The sequence below is a fragment of the Rhinoraja longicauda genome, chromosome 16 (genome assembly GCF_053455715.1).
Source record: "Rhinoraja longicauda isolate Sanriku21f chromosome 16, sRhiLon1.1, whole genome shotgun sequence".
In the NCBI taxonomy this organism is placed as follows: Eukaryota; Metazoa; Chordata; class Chondrichthyes; order Rajiformes; family Arhynchobatidae; genus Rhinoraja; species Rhinoraja longicauda.
The window spans coordinates 18,983,739-19,001,997 of record NC_135968.1 but is presented as its reverse complement, the minus strand read 5'-3'; the positions used below and the strand labels follow the sequence as shown (position 1 = coordinate 19,001,997).

General features: G+C 41.8%; 1 protein-coding gene across 2 annotated transcripts in view; it reads right to left on the bottom strand.

Annotated features, from left to right (window-relative positions):
• Window positions 1-2,696: 2,696 nt before the first annotated feature.
• Window positions 2,697-18,259, bottom strand: part of LOC144601317 (metal transporter CNNM4-like) — a 60,895-nt gene continuing 45,332 nt past the window's right edge. The window contains exons 8-10 of one of the 2 annotated variants that reach the window (XM_078413361.1): window positions 14,715-14,810; window positions 12,982-13,101; window positions 2,697-8,204 (exon numbers count right to left, since the gene is read on the bottom strand). In XM_078413361.1, coding sequence (XP_078269487.1) covers window positions 8,152-8,204; window positions 12,982-13,101; window positions 14,715-14,810 — 269 coding nt within the window. In that variant the 3' untranslated portion in view covers window positions 2,697-8,151. Of the gene's footprint in view, window positions 8,209-12,981; window positions 13,102-14,714; window positions 14,811-18,259 lie in introns of both variants that reach the window. The other variant, XM_078413360.1, reaches the window with a different exon arrangement.

The following is an 18,259-nucleotide window of genomic DNA, read 5'->3' as shown; positions in this document are numbered from 1 at the left end:
CCCACATCCCAAAAATGTGCAGGTTTGTAGGTTAATTGGCTTCTGTAAGTTGTCCCTAGTGTTAATGATAGAACTAGTGTACGTAAGGGTGGTTTTGGCCCATATCCCTAAGAACCTTTCTCATTTGACTTCCCAAAACACAACCCTCACATCATGTGAATTGAAAGCCATCTACCACACCTTGGCCCATTAACCCAGCTGATCAAGATCCCGCTATAACTGGTGATAACCTTCTTCACTGTCTAAAATACCACCTATTTTGGTGGCATTTGGAAATTTATTAACCATGCTTTGTGTATTCTCACAAAGGACGAGCAACAATGGGCCCATTACTGATCCCTGCAGCACACAGCTAGTCCCAAGCCTCCAGTCTCAACGAAAATGATATCAAGGGCTGCCTCTCTTTTTAAAAATTAAGCACCGTACCCACTCTTGCATGCAAGCTTTCCTCAACGTAAATCATATTATTTACTCTTGTGTCTCCGTGCCTTCTCTTGCACTCGTCCACTTGAGTACCCCACTCTTCTACTGATTAGAAATGATATGCATACAATACAGAGCCTTCATTGCTCTTGGCCACAACCACAATCTACATGTGTGTAAGAGGGAACTGTAGATGCTGGTTTATACTGAAGATAGACACAACATGCTGGAGGAACTCAGCAGGTCAGGCAGCAGCTCTGGAGAAAAAGGATCATGACGTTTCAGGTCGGAACCCTTCTACGGACTTCTTCAGTGTGAAGAAGGGTTCCGACCTGAAATGTCACCGTCGTTTTTCACCGGAGGCTGCCTGACCTGCTGAGTTCCTCCAGTACTTTGTGTCTATCATAGTTTACAAGCACTTGCTGTCTCCTGACTCTTCCTTGTCTCTTCTAAAACCCACGTGGTCACAGGGAGAGCATACAAACTCTGTGCAGACAGCGCCCATAGTCAGGATCGAACCCAGGTCTCAAGTGCTGTAAGGCAGCATCTCAACCGCTGCGCCACCGTGCCGCCTTTAAGAGGATTTATTCCCTTGAATTTATTCAAATGTTACTTTATTGGCTTTGTAAGTCAGCACCAGAGGACTTCAACTACTTTGTTATGTATTAGCAGGACTTAATAATGTAATTGTATTTAGTGATGTCAGATTTGTGTGGTATATGATCGAGAGGGCAGCCGGATGAATATTTTTCTTGACTTGTTAACTCAATGAAGTGGGTCACAGTTTATTATTAGATTTCCTTTTGTTTAGCATTGAGAAATTGTAAAATATTCGTATGAAGGTCATTCTTGATTGGCACTATTTGAAATATGACTCCTCATTTCAATCTTTTTAATTCCCTGCATGAATTTTCAATGACTTGGGCAATGCATGTACTTTGGGAGAGGAAAGGTATCTGGATCACTGAAGTGGCCATGCTTTTCAGAGGTGTCAACAGAAGCATAAGTATTCTTCACTGACAAACGTTTGGTCTTGAAGCACATACAAAAAGCTGTGCATTATAAATAATGAAACTGAATACATGGTTCTTGTGGCATAAATGGTAAGTTTACAAAGAATTCATAATTATCATTACTCTCAGACAATGGATCACATTTCCTTTCCACTGGTCCCCAAAGCCATCAAAGGAGTTCAAGATAGTTTGAAGAGCCACCCTCAACTAGCATTGCAAACTTTAGTTTAGTTTAGTTTAGAGGTACAGCAAGGAAACAGGCCCTTTGGCTCACCAACTCCACGCTGACCATCGATCACCCGTACACACGAGTTCTATGTAATTCTACTTCCCCACCCACTCCCTTCACACTAGGGGCAATTTACAGAGGCCAAGTAACCTACAAACCTGCACGTCTTTGGGATGTGAGAAGAAACCGGAGCACCCGGAGGAAACCTACATGATTAGAAGAAGAACATGCAAACTCCACACAGAGGTCAGGATTGAACCAGAGTCTCTGGCACTCTGAGGCAGCAGGTCCACCAGCCGCACCCGTGTACGCGCGCACACACGTATACACACAGGCACACACTCTTCAAGGTGCTTAAAATAAGATGGTGGAAACCACACTTTCCTACTAGCATTTACGATTCAGCATCTCCAGACGGGAAACTGTTGGGATTTAGAGGCAGCTGTCAGTCTTAAGAATTGAATTGAATTTATTTGTCATTCAAAAAAATAGTCATACCATATAGTCATAACAATAAAAAGCAAACAAAACACACAAGTACATAAATTTAACATAAACATCCATCACAGTGACTCTCCTCCAGGCACCTCTTCACTGTGATGGAAGGTAAAAAAGTCTTCTCTTCCTTTCCAATTCAAATGGCAATTAGTTCATCATTGTTCTTGTTTAAAAAGCTCCGCTGGGAATCCCTGCCAAGACAACCCCAGTCAAGGCTGTTTATTACCACGAGAGATTAGCTGCCACAGATTGCAATGTAATTATGAAAACAAAACCAAACTCCCACCCCATGCAGGACACTGTCACTGTGCTGAGCAACTCCTTCAGTGACAGACTTCTTCACCCCAAGTGTGTGAAGGAGAGATATCGAAAGTCCTTCCTTCCTGCTGCTGTCAGACTGCACAACCAGCACTGCTCCCAGCAGACCAGTAAATAAAGATCATTACCGTTATTTTATTTTGTAATGAATGCTTATTTATTTTTGCTATCCGCTTTGCTGCTGTAACCCTGCAAATTTCCACCTTGTGGGACGAATAAAGGATTGTAATTATTATTATAAAATATGAAATCATATTCCCCGATTCAATTCAGACGTTACATCCAACCCCACATAAACATCAATTAAAGTAACCTGTTAGTTTTGTCTCAGATGCAGAATTAATTCCATGCAAGCATAAAGGATTTATAAAATATTTATTGTGCATAATTGTGTATATACAATAAATCTGTACGTAAAAGCACATAACAGCTCAAAAAGGCTTCATTTTGATGGGGGTGATAAGGTTTCCTCTTGCTTATTAATAGGATTAGAACTTTAGTTTGTCGTGGTACAGTGAGGAGATCAAATACATGACTGTTTATAATTGAGGGCATGCATCAGCTCATGTGAAAATATTTACTGTCATCTTTAATTTTTTGTTCAAGCTGAATACCTCTGGGCTCTACTTAGCTCTCCTCCTACATAATAAATGAATGTTTGTAGTACAAGCTTTCAGTCACCTCCCCCAAAATCTCTGTTGCTGGCACAGCATTTAGTCAACATTCAAGGAAAGAACACAAAGTGCTGTAGTAACTCAGCGGGTCAAGCAGCATCTCTGGAGAACGTGGATAGGTGACATTTCATTAGAAGGGTCTGAAGAAGGGTCCAGACTCAAAACATCGCCTAGCCATGTTCTCCAGAGATGCTGCTTGTCCCGCTGAGTTACGACAGCACTTTATGTCCTTTTGTGTAAACCTGCAACTGCAGTTGCTTGTTTCAATATTCAAGGAAGCACTTTTTAACATCCAAAAGGAACAGGTTGTAATCTGTCTGTAGCTCTTTACATGGAGTTGGGAATTTTGCAAATGGTGTATTGCTATGACTATTGCTCTAGTACATCGTTCAGACACTGTTAATGGATGTGCAGATTAATGAATAAACGCATTAAGATTATTTTCATGCTTCATCGTACAATGTGAACATTAGGAATTGGACAATCTAGGAAAATATGCTCAGCTTAGTGTCCAAATAACTTTTTTCCGGCTAATTTACTCCTTCATTCAAAACGTCAATCTTTTTGCCCAACTTCTGATGCTCTTTTACAGGGCAGTCAATTGTAACATAATTTCATCGTGTTAGAACATGGAACAGTACAGCACACACTTTAGAGATACAGCACTGAAACAGGCCCTTTGGTTCACTGAGTCCGATCCGAAGTCAATTAACCTACAAACATGTACTTCTTTCAAGTGTGGAAGGAAATCAGAGCACCTAGGGAAAACACTCGAGGTCAGAGGGAAAACATACAAACTTCATACAGATAGCACCAGTAGTTTGAACAAAATCAGATCTCAGCCAATGTAAGGCAGCAACTCTACTGCTACGCCACTGTGCCGGCCACAAGGACAGGCTCTATGGCCCACAAGGTCTGTCCAGAACATGCTGCCAAGATAGATGAATCTTTTGTGCCTGTACATGATCCACATTGCTCCATATCCACGTGCCTCTTATATGCCACTGTCATGTCTGCCTCCACCACCACCCCTTTTGTTACAAGCAAAAGATTGTGGGAAGCCTGTTCCCACAGGAGATCTCCCTAAATAATCTCCCATTCAGAACTCAAGCATCAAAGTAAAGGTGCAGACACAAAAAGCTAACCTTTTCTTGAAAAAACATTTCTCGCATTTTGCTCCTTTTTTCTGCCTCTCCCGAAGACACCATGAGGTACACTATCCAAACTCTGTTGGAGAGGGTCCAGAGTAGGTTTATGAGAATGATCCCAGGGATGATTAGATTATCATAGGATGAGCGTTTGATGGCACTGGGCCTGTACTCACTGGAATCTAGAAGGATAAGGGGGGACCTCATTGAAACCTACTGAATAGTGAAAGGCCTGGATAGAATGAATGTGGAGAGGATGTTTCCTCTAGCGGGAGAGTCTAGGACCAGAGGCAATAGCCTCATAATAAAAAGATGTCCCCTGAGAAAGGAGATGAGGAGGAATTTCTTCCGTCAGAGATCATAAGTGATAGGAGCAGAATTAGGCCATTCGGCCCATCAAGTCTACTCAGTCATTCAATCATGGCTAATCTATCTCTCCCTCCTAACCTAGTTCTCCTGCCTTCTGCCCATAACCCCTGACATCCATATTAATCAATAATTGATCTCTGCCTTAAAAATATCCATTGACTTGGCCTCCATGGCCTTATGTGGCAAAGAATTCCAGATTCACAACCCTCCAACTACAGAAATTCCTCCTCGTCTCCTTCCTAAAGGAACGTCCTTTAATTCTGAGGCTATGACCTAGAGTCATAGACTCTCCCACTAGTGGAAACATCCTCTCCACATCAATTCCATGCAAGCCTTTCACTATTTGGTGGTGAATCTGTGGAATTCATTGCCACACACAGCTGTGGAGGCCATCAATGGATATTTTTAAGATGGAGATTGACAGATTCTTGATACTCAATTCCTCAGAAAGTACAGCTGCACAATATACAATCCATGACAGTGTCTTTTTTTAGATAGTTTATTGAGTTGCACACCACAAATGGTGCCATCACACTTTTTGTTTTGTCAGATTCATACAGCACAGAAAATGGCCCTTTCCAACCCATGTACCTGTCCAAATGTCTTTTAAATGTTCTTACAGTACCTGCCTCAACTACCTCCTCTGGCAGCTTGTTCCGTGCACCCACCACCCTCTGTGTGGAAAAAGTTGCCCCTCAGGTTTCTATTCAATTATCCACCCATGTTCTCTCTAGTTCTTGATTCCCCTACTCTGGGATAAAAGACTGTGCATTCACGCCATCAATTCCTTTCATACACCTCTACAACATTACTCCTCAGACGCCTGCGCTCCAGGGAATAAAGTCCTAGCCAGCCCAAACTCTCCCTATAGCTCAGGCCCTTAAGACCTGGCAATATCCTTGTAAATCTTCTCTGCACTCTTTCCAGCTTAACAATATCTTTCCTACAGCACAGTGACCAAAACTGAACACATAACTCCAAATGTGGCCTCAGCAACACTAATCTGGAATAGTCAGTTGCCTGGGTTGATTCAGACAGGAAGTTCAGTTATTCAATGGCATTTTTCTGTTCGGACCCACCTGATCTGGAAGTTGTGCTTCTCTTGGCAACAAATTAAAACTTTTTTTTGGCATATAACTAAAAATCAAATTGCATTCCCGTAAAATACATACTTCAAAAACAAACCTGTTTTTTATTATAGGAATGTTATTCCTCCTTCAAGACTGATTTTAAATAGAAGTAATTCGCTTGTCTGTACAATTTCATGTGGCATTGAGGCATTAGTGTAATTTGCAAAGGGTTACCCCATTAAATATCGGAACGTGAGCCAACATTAACCTGCATTTGTGATGCAGTGTCTATAATAGTCAGGGAGCACAGAAACAGGCCCTGAGGCACAACTCATCTATGCCGACCAAGATGCACCATCTAAGCTTGTCCCAATTGCTCACATTTTACCAATATCCCTCTAAACCTTTCCTGTCCATGTTCCCATCTAAGATGAATTCAATCCATTGAATCTTTGTTGCACTCCTACCTTGGAGTCTACACCTTTCCTAAGAAAGGTGCCCAAGGACAGCACAGTGGAGCAGCAGTAGAATTGCTGCCTTACAGCGCTAGCAGCACCGGGGACCCGAATATGCTGTCTGTATGGAGTTTGTGCGTTCTCCCTGAGGCCACGTGGGTTTTCTCCTAAATCTTCAGTTTCCTCACACACTCCAAAGACGTACAGGTTTGTAGGTAAATTGGCTTGGTACAAGTGTAAATTGTCCCTATTGTGTGGAGGATAGTGTTAATGTGCGGGGAGCGTTGGTCGGTGCAGATTCGGTGGGCCGAAGGGCCTGTTTCCGCGCTGTATCTCTAAAACTAAAACTAAACTGTACACCAGATACAAAGTCTCACCACGGGCTCACACAATTGCAATTAGACTTCCTCAGTCTTGTATTCAAACACTTGCAATACAGGCCCACATGTGAACTGCTTTCATAGTTGCCACCTGCATCTGAATGCCGGCTTTCAGTACAAGCACCAGGAATACTTGTTAGAGGGTGGTGAATCTGTGGAATCCATTGCCTCGGATGGCTGTGAAGGCCAAGTCATTGGGTATTTTTAAAGCAGAGATTAACAGGTTCTTGATTAGTATGGGCGTCAAAGGTTATGGGGAGAAGGCAGGAGTGGGGTTGAGAGGGAAATACAGATCAGCCATGATTGAATGGCAGAGCACTCGATGGGCCAAATGGCCTAATTCTGCTCCTATGATTTATGAACTTTTGAAAACATTCAAAATTGAGAATCCACTTTCTAAAAACAAAACAAAATGTACAATCAAATTATTACAAACCTACAAGTATCTACTTGTGCTGCCACTTTCAGTGAGCTATGAACTTGGACTCCAAGATCTCTCTGCAATCAATGCTGTTAAAGGTCTTGCCATTAACTGTATACTCTCTCCTTACATTTAACCTCCCAAAGTACAACACCTCACACTTGCTCGGATTGAACTCCATTGCTTCACCCTAAGGATTGGTTATTGACAATAGCCTCGTCTTGGCTATTTCAACAGGAGATCAACAGACTAATAAGTAACAAATCTAAGACTGCAGTTCAGGTGACATTATACATTCACCAAAAAAACCCACTTTCTTAACTATAACTTTCTACCTTTGAAATGATAATAATAAAAAATATTTACCTGAGGTAATACATTTCATGAGCTCGATACTCACCTTGCAGTGATCTGTGCTATAACATGCTTTGTATATATTAAGCAGGGTGATACATGTGGGACAAGACTTCTTCCTCTTGCCATGGAAGTGACAGGGTACATACGGCAGGTTAAGTCTCCCATACAAACTACTTCTATTGAATCTAGTGAAGCATTCCTTTAGAAGATATTTAAACATTCACTAGGAAATGGTCCTGCTCCTTTTACAGCTGCCGAAATCTTTGCAGCTAGAAGAAATCAGTTCCCCTCCACCCTAAGGTGTTGCAAGACAAAGTCAAGTCAAAAGGTCAACATTACCTTGTGATCTGGAAAAGCAAAGTTCAAATACCAGGTGAAAGCAGAGAGTTCTTTCACTTCTGAAGCAGAGGGAGGAGCTCACCGTTTAAAATTAAAGGAAAAATAAAGATTTTGTACAGTATAAGATGCTAAAATCACCTGATTCAAAGTTCAAGTCAGTCCGGTTTTGGGAGGTGACTAAAATGAATCAAAAGCAGTAAAAAAAAAAAGTTTAAATAAAAACCATCGATTGAAATGATAATCAATTGAAGGAAAGTGCATGATGATACGTTGCCCAGTTGACATTACTTCCTCCTTGTACACCAGAGTCAGACGATCGCGGTCTATAGTTTGGGTTTTGATGCCAGGAATTGTTTGTCGGCAGCAGAGGATTCTTCCTTCAGCAGGCGTGTTGCTCTTTTGCTTTGATCTTGCAACACCGATGGAGGTGACTGTCAGATCTTTGGCCGAGGTGCAATTAACTTCTCCTCAGGGCTCTTCTCACTGTCTCTGGATTTCTTCCTCTTTTTGCTACCTTGTAAATGAAAAAAAGAACAAAGAGACAAATTATTCAATGAAGGTGAACATTCACGACCAAGTGCGTCAATTTTTCAGTCAGACAGAAGGTTGAGTGTTTCAGCACCAAACCTAGATTGAAACTCTGGCAATATTGAAGCCGCAACCCTTGATGGAGATGGGTGGCACGTTAATCTTGTGCTCCTGTGAACACAAATGGACAGAAAATGACACCATTGCATGCTTTAAGGAAAGTCCATAAGTTTATCCCTTCTGCGTAGACTCTTCACTATGGAGGGACATAAAATGCTGTAGACTTCAGACTTTGGAGATACAACGTGGAAGCAACGTGGAAGGTCCTTCGGCCCACCAAGTCCTTGCCGACCAGCAATTGCCTTGTACACTGGTGTTATCCTGCATACTGGGGACAATATACAATTTACAGAACCTACAAACCTGTACATCTTTTTGGAGTGTGGGAGGAAACCAGAGTATAGAAACATAGAAAATAGGTGCAGGAGTAGGTCATTCAGCCCTTCGAACCAGCACCGCCATGGCTGGTCATCCAAAATCAGTACCCCGCCCATGCTTTCTCCCCATATCCCCTGATTCTGTCAGCCTGAAGAGCTATATCTAACTCTATCTTGAAAACCCACAAAATCACAGGGAGAATGTACAAACTTCGTACAGACAGCACCAATAGTCAGGATTAAAGCTGGGTCTCTGGCGCTGTGAGGCAGCAACTCTACCGCTGTGCCACTGTACCACCCGAGCAGCTTTGGGTCCGGATCCGAAATGTCACCTATCCATTGATGCAGCCTGACCCGCTGAGTTACTCCAGCATTTGTTTCTGTCTTTGGTATAAATCAGCATCTGCAGTTCCTTTTTTATTACACTTCAGCATGGCATGCCTTCCCCCAGAATTTCAATGAATTCATCTATCTGCGTGTACATGATCCATATCCTCTACATTGTCCAGTAATGTCCTGTACGAAGCCATTGGGTTTCTCCACAGTGCTCTGAAGGATCCCAAAAAAAGAGAGCACTTGGAAAATAATCTGAATTCCACTTCAGTCACAAACTGTAACTTGAACATTAATCATTTAAAAGAAAATTTAAAATATCTTTACCACAAAAAAGACAACTTAATCCATGTGATTAGAAAGAACTAAAACAGTCAGATTGGAAGGGGGGGGGGGGGGGGGTTAGGGAGAATATATTTAATATATTTATACCAACAGAGTTGGAGAGTTATCTTGCTTTTGGATAGTTTTGTTTATTAGTGTCACGTGTGCGGAGGTACAGTGAGAAGCTTTTTTGTTGCGTGCAATCCTGTCAGTGAAAAGACTATACATGATTATAATAAAGCTGTCCACGGATACAGGATTAAGGATATAACGTTTTGTGCAAGATAAAGTCCAGTAAGGTCCGATGAGAAATAGTTTGAAGGTCTCCAATGAGGTAGATGGGAAGTCAGGACCACTCTCCCTCCCTGAATCTGGAGGTATGTGTTTTCAAACTTCTGTACCTGTTTCCTGATGGGAGAGGGGTGAAGAGGGAGTGACTGGGGTGAGATAGTGCAGATCAAGAATATGCAGGACATTGAAGAACACTCAAGACCATGCTGAAGTGTGGCAACTCTTTGTGTGCTGGTCCCAGATGAAGATGTACTATCATTCGATGCAATCGCCCTACACTTTTAAATCCCTTTTCCACTTACAAATATCTTTCTCTTCACTCTACCTTTTGCACGTGATTGGCTTGATGGGATTCATGCATGATATTATCTGATTTGACTGGATAGCACGCAAACAAAAGCTTTTAACAGTACCTTGGTACACGTGACAAAATGTGGACGGCACAGTGGTGCAGCTGGTGGAGTTGCTGCCTCTCGGCGCCAGAGACCCGGGTTCAATCCTGCTCTCGGGTGCTGTCTATGTGACGTTTGCACATTCTCCCTGTGATCGTATGGGCTTCCTCCCACATCCCAAAGACGTGGGGGTTTGTAGGTTATCTGGTCCTCTATAAATTACCTCCTCGTTTGCAGGGAGAGGATGAGAAAGTGTGATAACATAGAATTAGTGTGAAAAGGTGATCGATGGTCAGCGTGGAATTGATGGGTCAGTTTCAATGTTGTGTCTCTAAACTAATAATGAACCCAAATCTGGAGGACTGGAGGACGTTATTCCGTTTATCCAGTATCTGTACACTGTGGGCGGCTTCATTGTAATCATGCATAGCATGCAACAAAAAAGCTTTTCACAAAACGAAACTAGCAATCAGAAAAACATTCAATGCATTTCATTATCATGAAGTGAATCAAGTTTCTTGAGCTGCTCTGGTTGCAAGTGTTCTCTCTTTCAGCTCGTTCACAGACACCAGTGACAGGGAATAGTTACTTGTGGTCCGCAACAGCTTAATTTACTTATTTGTTCATTCATTTGCAAGAGTTCAGAATCAGCCTCCCCTGGGAGCTGCGCAGGAATCCACAATCACTGCCAACTTTGCTGACTGGAGCTCCTGGATGGGTCAGGAGCCAAGAGTGTTTTATTGTCATATATTCCAGATAGAACAATGAAATTCTTACTTGCTGCAGGTATGTAGGTTAATTGGCTGGGTAAATGTAAAAATTTACATTTAAAAATGTAAATGTAAAAATTGTCCCTAGTGGGTGTAGGATAGTGTTAATCATCATCATCATCATATATCTACAGCCGGAAACAGGCCTTTTCGGCCCTCCAAGTCCGTGCCGCCCAGTGATCCCCGTACATTAACACTATCCTACACCCACTAGGGACAATTTTTACATTTACCCAGCCAATTAACCTACATACCTGTACATCTTTGGATGTACGGGGATCACTGGGCGGCACGGACTTGGAGGGCCGAAAAGGCCTGTTTCCGGCTGTATGTATATGATATATGATATGATAGCACAACAGAATATGTAAACATAATACACTGTAAACAATATGATAAACGAGAGAAAAAAAAGTTCAGTGTGTATATATACGCATACTCACAAGTACACACAACATCTATGTAGATATAAATATACACATACACGTACTCAAAAAACTGGGATGGGATGGAACTGCAAGCTCACCTACAATCAATCAGGCTGCAGAGCTTTGTAACAACAACGTCAGTCACTGTGGTAACTATCCCTTTGCAATAATGGGTCTACTCTGAACAAAATAATATTCTTAAAAATAGACACAAAGTGCTGGAGTGCTCAGCAGGTCAGGCAGCATCTCTGGAAAAAAATAGGTGACGTTTCGGGGCAGAAGGGTTCCTTTGCAACAATGTAGAAAGGTTCAGACCCGAAACTGAATAAACCAGCATCTGCAGTTCTTTGTTTAAGCCTACACAACATATTCTCACTGCATTCCCTGCTTACTAGGGGCGGCATACTGGCACAGTGGCAGAGTTGCAGCCTTACAGCGTCAGAGACCCGGGTTCGATCCTGACTACTGGTGCTGTCTGTAGGTTCTCCCTGTGACCGCATGGGTTTGCTCCGGGTGCTCCGGCTTCCTCCCACATTCCAAAGATGTACAGGTTTGTAGGTTAATTGTCCCAAGTGCGTAGGATAGAACTAGTTCTTCCACGGATCCTGTCTCAATCTCTTTCTCGCAGAAACAAGGAACTGCAGATACTGGTTATCACAAAAGGACATAAAGTGCTGGAGTAACTTAGTGGGTCAGGCAGAACGTGGATAGTTGACGTCTCTGGTTGGAACCCCTCTTCAGACCGATTCTGGGGTGGAGGGGGGAAGAAAGCTAGAAAGAAACAGGACAAAGCATAGCAGGTAATAGGTGAGGGGGGTTTGATAAACAGAGATTAAAAGTGGTAGCGTGAGACAGAACGATTGAAGAGTTGCAAATTGTGAAGTCAGATGAATGAGGGGGAAGGGGAGGAAAGAAATAGGTACGTGCCCAGGTGGGGGACAGGGGAGGGGGGAAGAACGCAGGCGGTGTCGAAGAGAAAGGGGTGGGGAAGGGGATTAGAGGTTACCTAAAATTGGAGAATTCAATGTTCATACCGTTGGGTTGTAAGCTACCCAAGCGGAATATGAAGTGCTGTTGCTTCACTTTGTGTGTGGCCTCCCTCTGGCAATGAAGGAGGCCCAGTACTCTCTTTCCCTCTTGGCGCCGAGGCCCTGCCAACGATGCCACTCAAATGTCCATCTCCATCAAACCCCCTGTCGGACTCCAAACGCAAGTTTGAATACTTTGCGTGGGTTTTCTCCAGGTGCTCCAGTTTTCACCCACACATTAAAGACGTGAAGGCTTGTAGGTTAATTGGCTTCTGTAAATTGTCCCCAGTGTACAGGATAGTGCTGGTGTATGGAGTGATCGCTGGTCGGCGTGGACTCAGTGGGCCGAAGGGCCTGTTTGCACCATGTATCTTTAAAATAAAGTAAATATCCCAGTCTTTCTGGGAAGAGAAAGAGAACAGTGGAGAATGCAGATTTGTAGGTTAATTGGCTTTGGTAAAAATTGTTAAAAAGTCCCTAGTGTGTAGGATAGTGCTCGTGTACAGGGATCGCTGGTGGGCGCAGACTCGGTGGGCTGAAGGGCCTATTTCCGCATCATATCACGAAACTAAATTAAAAGAAATATGTCAAAAATGGGCACGTTTTTTGAACCCTATGCATTCATTTTCTCCTAAACATTCTTTGATATCCCCGTCCGCAATTCAGTGCAGAATCTCCATGCACTACAGTCAAAATATGTGTATTGCATTTCACAAATGTTTAAATGTTTTTTTTAACATCAGAAGTTGCACTTACTTAGTTTCCTCAGAAGTTTTTTGCCAAGTGTCTCTTCCGAACCACTGCTCAGCGGAGTGCCTTCTTTCCTCTCGGGACTATTGACCTCAGGATCAACGCTTGTGCTGATGTTTTCACCAGCTGAAAATAAACAAAGTTAATTCGCAGGAATGCAGCTTAAGAGGGTAAAGATTTTCAGCACATTTGTTTGAAATCTTTAACTCATTAAGAAAGGGCTTTGAAATGCATTGGCTTTCTTGCCAGTTACTTTCGCAAAGCTCTCTGAAGCTTTTTCCTTTTACTCCACCATCCTTTTATTTGACTCAGGCACGCACTGTTTCCAGTGCAGAAAGCGCAGAAAAGTTGTTCGCAGGAATCAGCTGAAAGCTAATATAGGAAATAGGAGAGTGTACAGGACAAATTGGACAATTTTCTAAAAGCTCCCTATGCATCTTCACCTTATTTCTGAGCAACTGTGAGGTGTTGCACTTTGAGAGGACGAAAGCGAGAGGAAAAATATAATTAATGGCATGACTCTTAACAGCATTGACTTGCAGAGCGAACTTGGAGTACAGGTCTATAACTACCTTAAGTGGCAACACAAGTACAGAGTGGTAAAGAAGGCATTTGGCATGTTTGTTTTCGTAGGTTTGGGCATTGAGTCAGGAAGTTATGATGCAGATTTATAGGACTTTAGAGGACCTTGGTTATGCCACCTTTGGAGTATTGCATGCAGTCTAACTCCCTGAACGCAGCTGCACAAGTATATAGAGTGATAAAGAATGCAGATGGTATGTTTCCTTTCATATGGGCATTGAATATAAGAATCAGGAAGTCACGATGCAGTTTTATAGGACCTTGGTTAAGCGACATGTGGAGTATTGCGTGAGGTTCCGGTCGCCCCATTACAGGAAAGATGTGGAGGTTTTGGAAATGGCGTAGAGGAGATTTACCAGAATGATGCCTGGATTAAGTGGTATTAGCTACAGGGAGAAGTTGGACAGACTTGGATTGTTTTCACTGGATCATCGGAGGTTGAGGGGAGACCTGGTAGAAATACATAATATTATGAGAGGCACAGTTCTGTGTTCTAAGTAAATGCAGTGCAGGTAACAAGTGGATATATCCTTGAGATAGACTCAAGTGCTGGAGTAACTCAGCGGGTCAGGCAGCATTTCTGGAGAAAAAGTAAGGGTGACGTTCCAGGTTGGGACCCTTCCTCAGACCCAAAGTTCTATCTGAGGAAGGGTACAGACAAAATGGCACCCATCCATTTTCTCCAGAGATGCTGCCTGACCCATTGAGATACTCCAGCACTTTGTGTCTATCTTCGGTATAAACCAACTTCTGCAGTTCTTTGTTTCTGCACGATATATCCTGGAGTTGTCTAAAGAAAATCACTAGAACTTTGTATAACCGAGGGCAGTGATGTGATATGACAATCCTCTTTTTGTTCGGAAGCACCATGTTGATCAAAATGATTGTAACTACAGATCTCAGCTATTTCATTGGCATAATGAAGCTAACTAGTGCCCTAAGCAAACAAACCTTCTATTTATTTACAGTTAAGGAACAGACTTTCAAGACCGGGGGAAAACACACGCTGTCACGGGGAAAACGTACAAATTCTGTATAGACAGCACCAATAGTCAGAATCGAACCTGGATCTCTGGAGCTGTAAGGCAGCAGCTCTACCACTGCTTGTTATAGCTTATTTATTAACTTAATTAACTTAAAGTGAACAATACACTTACATTGTTCAATCTTCAATCCAGTTGTATCAGAGTTATTCAATGGTTTTAGTCCCAAGAAAAATGGACCACTTAGGCTTATTCCATCCGATTTGCTGCCTGTAAGTGATACACAAAGCCGTGGAACTGAAAAATACTTCATTTCAATCAGGCTCCGGTATATACAATAGCACTCCCCTCAATATAAAGCACAGCACATTCGTTCAGCACAACATAGAAAATTGGAATCAATTGTATGGAATCAATTAATGGATCAGAACACATCAAACACAGGAGAGGACATTGTTAATACAAAGAATTAATTGCTCAACTTTCAGGCAAGAGTTGTTGGACTATCTTCTGTTGGATTAATATTTTGGTAATATAGTTTTTTTCATTAGTAAAGTTCTGAACAACACGTTGTTTCTCACCTGTACAATGCTTCTGTAACATGGAGGATATCTTAAAGCTGTGGGAAAAAAATATCATAATCTCGAGAAAAATCAAAATGTTATAACTTTTTGGACACTTCAACGCGTTCTGTTCTTAAATTAAGCATCAACCAAGGATTGGCAAACGTATTCAAGGATTCCTTGGAAGGTTGATTGTTCCTTATCAATGACACTGCTTAATATACTCTCTCAAATCCTATGTTCAGCGGAGGAGGGGAAACAAATGAAAAGAAAAATGAAAATTCTTGGCTGAGACTTTATTCAATAGAGATAAACTATCTCAGTTTTACTATTTGTTGAGATTCATATAGAACATAGAACAGCACAAGAATAGGCCTGTTGGTACACAATCTTTGTGCCGAATATGATGCCAAGACTAACTCTTTATCTGCCAGCGCATAACCCCTCCATTCCCTGCTACACATATGCCTATCCAAAAGTCTCTTAAATGCCAGCAAATATGTTAAATGGCAGATTCCTTACCATCTCCTCAAAGTTGCATCAAAACATTGCGGCACACAGGACTAGGGCAAAATAAAATGTTTGGCAGATACTCAAGTTACTCAAAGCTTATTTGAGCAGCACTCCCTTTTGCTGCTGTGTGAGAAAAGTCAACTGAGGTTGGATCAGTATCTTTGTCAACATCTCTATGTTGGATAAGCCAACATTGGACAAGGCAAAAGATCACGTACACAGTGAACAAGATCATGAGAAGAATAGATCGGGTATATGCACAGAGTCTTTTGCTCACAGTAGGGGAATCAAGAACTACAAGGACATATAAAAGGTGGGTATATGGAATGAGCTGCCAGAGGAGGTGGTTGAGGCAGGTACTATTGTTAAGTTTAAGAGACATTTGGATAGGTACATGGATAGGTTTAGAGGGTTATGGGTCAAGCGTGCGCAGGTGGGACTAGTGTAGATGGGGTATGTTGGCTGGTGTGGGCTAGTTGGGCCGATGGGCACGTTTCCATGACTCCATTCCATGACTCCATGAAATGAGATGAGACTGCAGTTAGAAGATAGAACGCACATGGCGCAGATTGGTATTATTAACATGAACACCAACAACATGATTGGATCCTCACAGCATTAAAAATGTAGGGGAATAAAATTCTTACATCTTATTTTATATAAGATCGAATGGCCCAAAAGTCTTGTTTTACTAACTTTGATTGAAACACGCAGCATGGTTAGTGCTAACCGAGTCCACGCCGACCACAGCTTAACATTTCAAGAATTTTCTTTTAAGAATGTCATTGTTCTGTTTGGGACATATGACAATAAAACATGGCATTATGTTCGGCAGTTATTATAGGTCGAAGAGCCTGTTCCTGTACTGTTCTATGTTCTATCTCCATCTCTGTCAGAAAGAGAAAGAACAGTAATGGAAACTTGTAAATGGTCATGCTGATGAAATGTTGAATATTTCCAGCATTTAGTATGTATGTTTTAAAATGTGATCCAAATTTTGGGACATATTTCTCAACGGCAGATGACTATAAAATATTATTCTATTAGAATTCACCATTAAAACATTGTTTTTAAGCACAATTTTACAAAATAAATTAATAGTTTCAGCTGCCTCCCGGGAGTTCAATCCGAGTGCTTCTTTTGAACGCAATAGGAAAGGATTTAAGAGAGAAAAGAGAGTAAAACAATAATGATTTAAATGTAAGCAGAAGACCTTATCCCAGAAAATTTCATTAATTGTTACAATATGAATAATTCAGCTGTGTTCATTGATAAATGTGTTTTAATTTAAAACAAAATCAACAGAATTCAATACTTAGGACAATTATCAGGCTTGGAAGGCACACAATAAGAGAAATAAAAAGGGCTTGTCCTGGCTTTGTTTCAGATGCGATCCACAAACAGACAACACCTGGAGTATTACAGAGAGTTCACAAAATATCTCAGTTACTACGATAGAATGAAGAATCTTGTGTTGTTCAATTTGAAACGAAAAGAAAGCTTGAGAGGAAATTTGATAGGGATCTACAAGTCACAATGATTTAGATAGGATAGATGGTGGAAGTTATTCCATTGCTAAATGATTCAAGGAACCAGAGGCACAGTTTAAACATTTTGGTAGATACAAGGAGGAAACACCATTTTATTTTTTAAATCAGTCTCATTAGAATGCAGAATTCATTGACCAATTAAGATAAAAAATATGAATTATACATGAATTGTACAATTTATGTCTAGTTTGGTTTATTGTCACATGTACCGAGGTACAGTGAAAAGCTCTTTTGTTGCTCACTATGGAGTCAGCGGAAAGACTATACATGATTACAGATTACAGTGTACAGATACAGGATAAAGGGAATAACGTTTAGTGCAAGAAATAGTCCAGTAAAGTCTGATTACAGATAGTCCCAGGATCTCCAATGAGGTAGAGGGAAGCTCAGGACCGCTCTCTAATTGGTGATAGGATGATTCAGTTGCCTGATGATGTGGAATTCTCTGCCTCAGAAGGCAGTGGAGGCCAATTCTCTGAATGCATTCAAAAGAGAGCTAGATAGAGCTCTTAAGGATAGCGGAGTCAGGGGGTATGGGGAGAAGGCAGGAACGGGGTACTGATTGAGAATGATCAGCCATGATCACATTGAATGGCGGTGCTGGCTCGAAGGGCCGAATGGCCTCATCCTGCACCTATTGTCTATTGTCTATTTATATTTCTGTGTGTTGTCAGAGTCTATGTCCCTGCAATGCTGCAGCAAACGTATGGTGAGGTACCTGTACTCATTTTGACTTGATTAGTTTAGTTTAGAGATACCATGCGGAAACAGACCCTTTGGGCCACCGAGTCCGCGCTGACCAGCTATCCACATACACTAGCATTATCCTACACTCTAGGGACTATTTAGACATTTTTACCAAAGCCAATTAACATACAAATTTATATGTCTTTGGAGTGTGGGAGGAAACCAGAGCACCTGGAGAAAACCCACATGGTTACGGGGAGAATGTATAAACTGTACAGGCAGCACCTGCAGTCAGTATTGAACCCGAGTCTCTGGTGCTGCGCCACTGTGACACCCTATTTGCATGAAAAAAATCTTAATTCAAATTATTTTCTGCTAGTTTACTGTTATTCTTAATTAGCATAAG